Below are 5942 nucleotides of genomic sequence, written 5' to 3' on the forward strand. Positions count from 1 at the left end.
AGTTGTATTCTTCACTTCTCACTGGTTCTTTTTTGTTTTCTATCTCTATTTTTATGTTTCCTATCTCTTGTTAAAGTTCTCACTGAACTTATTGAGCACTTCTATAACCAGAATTTTGAACTTTCCATCTGATAGATTGCTTGTCTCCATTTTGCTTAGTTATTCTCTGGAGCTTTGTTCTATTTATTTGGGACATATTTCTTTGTCTCTTCATTTTGACTGCCTCCTAGGATTTTTTCTATACATGAGGTAGAGCTGCTTCATCTCCCAGTCTTGGCAGAGTGTCATTACTTAGTAGGTGTCATGTGGGGCCCAGTAGTGCAATCATCATGGTCACTTAAGCTCGCTGCTCCAGGTGTATCTTTTGTATGAGCTGTGTGGTGTGCCCTTCTGTTGTAGTTCAGCCTTGGTTGCTGTTGGCACATCAGTAGGAAGGATTGGCCCTCAGGCTGATTGGTTGGAAAACAGTCCATGTTTTCATGATACAGCATTGAGGATGCTCAGCAACTAAGGCCAGATGCTGCATGTTTGGGATTTGTGAACCTTTGAGAAATTTTAGAAAAGTGTGCAGCCTGAGCCAAGACACGCATTTGTATGGAACACCACTGGAAGCGGCTTGGGTGAGTATGCAAGTTGAGAGGGTCAGGGTGTGAGGAAATCACCAGAGCAGGGTGAATGGTGTTGGCCAGGTTGATGGAGACTCAGATATGGTGGCCTCTTGGGCATATAGACTGGATGAGAAGAAGGCTCACCAAAGGAACAAAGGCTTCTACCAGCACTCCTGACTGGGAGAAAGCTGCCCCTTCAGCCCTCATTCTAAATTCAGACAATTCAACTCTTCTCCATAAATCCCTGGTGCCTTTCAAGCTGCCGCCCCAGCCCTGGAACTCAGAGTGCGCGAGTCTGTCAGCAAGTAATTTCAGGCACAGGGCATTTAAGCAGAATACCTGGGACTCCAGCAGCCATTTGTCTCAGTCAGCCACAGTCTCTGCTGGTTTTCACAGCAAAATATTTATTGAGACTTCTTCTTCTGGTACCCTGGGCTATGGAGCCTGGTGTGAGGCTGAGATCTCAGAGAGAACCTCTGCAGCTGAGATGCCCACCCCCCCCATTTAAGCTACCAAACATGGGTGTCTATACCAAATCATCTTTATATGTTCATGTATCAATGGATTCCTAGGATGCTTCTGTATCTAGTAAATAATATTGCAATGAACATAGGGGTTCATATATATTTTAAAATTAGTGTTTTTTATTTCTTCGGATAAATACCCAGAGGTAGGATTAGGGAGTTAAATAAAAATGTCTAATTACTATGTTTTGTACCTGAAAATAACATTTTATTATATGTTAACTGATTTTTTTTAAAAAAAACCCTTATACATGAACATGAGTTTTTTATATTCAATGAGAACTACAGCATAAAAAAGAACATTTTTCATATTAATAAAATGTATGGTTAAAATTTTTTCTTCTTCATATGTGAAGTCATCTCTGACACTAAGACCACATAAAATAAATCTATTTATTCAGAATTGCCTTTAAATGAAGACTCCACTGGGAAATATATGTTTGATTATCAATTTTTGTCAGTGCCTATAGTAGGCAGTGCGAACACCAGACCAAAGAAAAGAATAATACCAGGAAGCCAATAGTAAAACTCAGTAGCATGTTAGAGTTGGCATTACCAGTAAGAGCAGTTAAGGAAGTAGTGTAGAAAAGAATGACAGTCCCAAACTGAAAACTTTGCCTTTAGATTTTCTTCTGCACTGAAATTATATAAATGGCCTTAGTTGCCAAGTGCAGTTTTTTCCATGTGAGTAATAAAATTTAGGATCATTCCCTCAAGAAAACTGTAAAAAAATTACTTAAAAACATAGATTTAATTTTGAAATAAATTATTTTTTTAGAAATACAATCTACCTATGAAAGAAATGGAAATTTCCAAATATTTCTCATCCAAGATTGAGAAAACATGGAGACAAAAGGAAAATAGAAAAATGCAAAATTGTCCATACATCACACAGCCTAAGCTTAATCAAGTGAATTATCGAATTGTAGAAAGAAATTTAAATCAAAGAAATGGTAATTGCAAGGAAATAAATAGAAAGAGCAAGTGCTTTTCCCACCATCTGAGCAAAGAATTGGAATTTCTGGCTCTAAAATGTTTTCAGCCCTGAAATCATAGACACTTGTTTAATCCCAGGATAATAGGTCTATTTATAGCCTCCACCCCAAAAACTCTTTTTAGACCCCCTTTTATGTCTTTATTCCTGAGACTGTAGATGAAAGGGTTCAACATAGGTGTGACCACTGTGTACATCACTGAGGCTACCACTCTTGACTGTGAGTTGTGGGTAGCAGCAGAGCTGAGGTACACTCCTAGGCCCGTACAGTAAAATAAAGAGACAACTGAGAGGTGAGACACACAGGTAGAAAATGCTTTATACTTCCCCTGAGTTGATGAGATTCCACATATGGAAGACACTATCTTACAGTAAGAGTAAAGGATACCAGGTAGGGGACAACCACCTAGCAGAACAACCCCAAAATACATCACGATGTTATTTAAAAAGGTGTCAGAACAGGCAAGTTGGACCATCTGTTTGAGTTCACAGAAAAAGTGGGGGATTGCTAAGACTACACAGAAAGACATCTGCAAAACCATCAAGCATTGCAACAAGGAATTGAGGATACACATGCTCCAGGATACCAGAACCAGCAGTCCACAGAGCCAGGGGTTCATAATGACTGTGTAGTGCAAGGGGTGACAGATGGCCACAAAGCGGTCATAGGCCATCACAGTTAAGAGACAGACATCCAAACCTGCAAAGAGTAGGAAAAAATATATCTGTGTGATGCAGCCTCGATAAGTTATAACTTTGTTCTGTGTCAGGATGCTCACCAGCATCTTTGGGACAGTGGTGGAGGTAAAACAGATGTCCACCAAGGACAGGTTGCAGAGGAAGAAGTACATAGGTGTGTGGAGGTGAGAGTCTGAGCTGACGGCCAGGATGATGAGCAGGTTTCCAAACACAGTGATCAGGTACATGGAGAGGAAGAGCCCAAATATTAGAGGCTGCAGTTCTGGTTCCTCTGAAAATCCCAGAAGAAGAAATTCTGAAATTTGTGTATCATTGCCTGGTAGCATGTGGTGTTGGTCACAACTAGAAAAAAAAATAACATCATTAATTTTTACACATAGGGTCATTAACATAATGAACTGCTAGAATTTATATTTTTCAGTCAATGACTTTTAAACTGACCATATTGCCTTTAAGGAAGGTGCTGTGACACCTGTTGTTAGGAGTTCCTGTCCCACACTCAGCATTTTTCCCAACAGGTCGTGTAATATACCATTTTAATGCAAAATTTTTCATGCATTTGAAGAATTTTTGTTAAGGACAAACCATCTTCTAGAGTAAGAATAAACAATGATGAAAAACAAAACTCCTTACAACCCAATGATGAAAAAAGAAGATAAATTAGAAAATAGAAATATATATACCATGTCAGATGACGACCAGAGCTATAAAAAAAAAAAAAGGTAGGTATAAAACAGAATAAAGGGAATGTTATATTTCACTGAAGTTCATGAAGACCTGCAAACAATGCACCGTTTAAACAGAATCCTGGAGGAAGACAGAGTGGAAGTCATGAGGTTATCTGGAGACGTGTGTGCGTATTGTGGAATGAGTCAGTGCAAAGGCCCTGAGGATGACAATTTTTTCAGATATTCAGCACTCAAAGAGAAGACAAAGTGTCCAGAGGAGTGAGCAAGAGAGAAAGAGATGAGAGAGGGTGTCACACACTGTGGAGGAAGGACGTGGTCTTCTTGCAGATGCTGAAACTTCAGAACACAGGAAGTCCCTTGTCCACATGTCGTTCTTTTATGTTTAAAGTTTGTTAAATTTTTCTATGACTTAAAATTGTCCCTTAATTTTGATCTGTTGATTTACATTCTGGTTTCTACATTTAAGGGACATATTTTGGAGTACAAGATCTTAGGTCTCATTGCCCAGAAGAAAGCTCATGGCTCACAAAACACACATTCAAACACAGATACAGCACACTATGGCATCTTAGGGCATGTCACTGTCCGGCTTTTTTCACTTCCAGCAACAAGATTTAGGAAAGGAATGATATAGGCACATTGTCAAAATCAACTTATCTTGACCATAAAGAATGTAGAAACAGTTCCTGAATTCAAGTTGTTAAGCCTCCCATAAACATGTAAACATGGGGCTTCATTTATTTAAGAATATTTTGTGCCTGTGTTGAAAAGTGTTTTTTAAAAAAAAAAAAACTTAAAAATGGTGAGAGAGACAAAAACAAGATCTAATGGCTCAAGTGGTCCCTGAGCGATTGTGATGAGGAGGAAGCTCTTTGGTTCTGGCAGCATTCCACCCCTGGTGCTATGCCCTTGATGCCCAGAATAACTAATAAAACAGCAAGAAACAATTTATCCGAAAGAGAAAGGAATGATATCTTTACCATGACAACACATAGAACTGATTGAACATCCACTAGAAAAATGCCCAGTGGGGATTTATACACAATTTAAAAAAGAAAATGTGTAATCTGTAACAATAGAAGTACACTTCTAAAGGAAAACTGTTAGCAATTTCTCAGTGATTTTAGGTGTAAAACTTTTTGAATCAGAAAAATAAATGTCTGTTTTGAATCTCGATCTACCACATTAACTGCTTGAACTTGGAGAGACAACAGAAGCATTCTAAATTAGCCATTGTAACCTTATATGCTCATTCAAAAGCTTAGCACAGTTCTTTCCTGTCACTAAATGGAATTGGTTATCACCGGTGGTGATATTTGGCTGATTTTTTTCTTCTACATTGCAAGTGTCCCCATTCCTTCCCCACATCTTGGTAATAGAATATTGAAAACTAATGCTTGGCAGTATACCCCTTTCAACATATTAAATAAAGTTTTTCATGTGAATCCTCAACATGAGAGATGGTACTCTGAAATGTATGTCTCAAGAACTACTGTTGCAACGTAATATCTATTTCTATGGGTCTGAGTCTTCCTAACAAATACAGAACAACTCCAATACATCCCACCATGGAAAGGTTTAAAAATGCCCTCAGTTACTCTATATTTCTACTCCACTTAATTTCAAAATTTCTCTAATATGTTCTAATATTATTGAAATCACTTTATGCCTCCCATCTGTTCCTCGCCTCATCCTATTGGACTTTCATTCCCATCACTTAATTGTCAACAACTACCCTTGTATTGCTGATTCAACAGACACTTCTCTTTATATCATATTAAAGAAATTAATTATAAATTCTTTAGTCTACCTAGCACGCAAACATGACAATCCCTCAGCTATGAGCTGGGCTGGTTAGGCTCTCAGGTGACCTCAAGCTGAAGTTCTCTCTGATGTTAGTGGGCTCTCAGACTCACCTGGATGGGATCTCTGAGAGAGAGGACTCCATGTGGAAGTCTGAATTCTTCCCTCAATGGTCGATGACAAACACCAAAGGTATGTTCTCAGACAAGACAGCAGGAACGAGTAAAGCATTGGTCCCTACCCAGACTTAAGAATCCAAGAGCAACAACTACATTCTCTTCAACTCAAGGTTTCACAGCCCGACACTGCAGCACAAGAGATATTTACAGCTTCTCATACCTGCTCATTCATTGTTAGTCCCACCTCTGAGCATATCATTTTCCCATGGGATACTGGTCTGGAAAGAAAGGAAAATTTCCTTCTGATATCTGTTCCCAAGAGACCATAATAGAAATCGGGAAAATCCAATTTTTATTGTTCCTTCTCCCGAACATGCCTGCCTTCCAGTGGTCTAACCTCCTTGCACTTTATCCTAACCTGGAGTTGATATTTTCTCCAAATCTACAACTAAGGAACCTCTCTAGACTAGGTCCCATGGACCTCTACGGTATTGTCTTACAACAGG

The 5942-nt window shown here is 38.9% G+C and overlaps 1 protein-coding gene across 1 annotated transcript; it reads right to left on the reverse strand.

Moving 5' to 3' along the window:
- Positions 1-2182: 2182 nt before the first annotated feature.
- LOC105307665 (olfactory receptor 7D4-like) lies at positions 2183-3052 on the reverse strand. Its single transcript, XM_023524908.1, has 2 exons — positions 2698-3052; positions 2183-2412 (listed from the first exon to the last, which is right to left on the reverse strand). The coding sequence occupies exons 1-2, from the start codon at positions 3050-3052 to the stop codon at positions 2183-2185; spliced, it is 585 nt and encodes a 194-aa protein (XP_023380676.1).
- Positions 3053-5942: the final 2890 nt, after the last annotated feature.

Source organism: Pteropus vampyrus, unplaced genomic scaffold (assembly GCF_000151845.1).
Source record: "Pteropus vampyrus isolate Shadow unplaced genomic scaffold, Pvam_2.0 Scaffold507, whole genome shotgun sequence".
Taxonomy (NCBI): domain Eukaryota; kingdom Metazoa; phylum Chordata; class Mammalia; order Chiroptera; family Pteropodidae; genus Pteropus; species Pteropus vampyrus.

Excerpts from the sequence above, each read along its gene's own strand:
- LOC105307665 (XM_023524908.1), bottom strand. The coding sequence starts at position 3,052 with ATGTACCTGATCACTGTGTTTGGAAACCTGCTCATCATCCTGGCCGTC. Across the intron at positions 2,413-2,697 it reads TCTGGTATCCTGGAGCATGT|TTGTCTCTTTATTTTACTGT; the intron begins GTATCCTCAATT and ends CTCACCTCTCAG.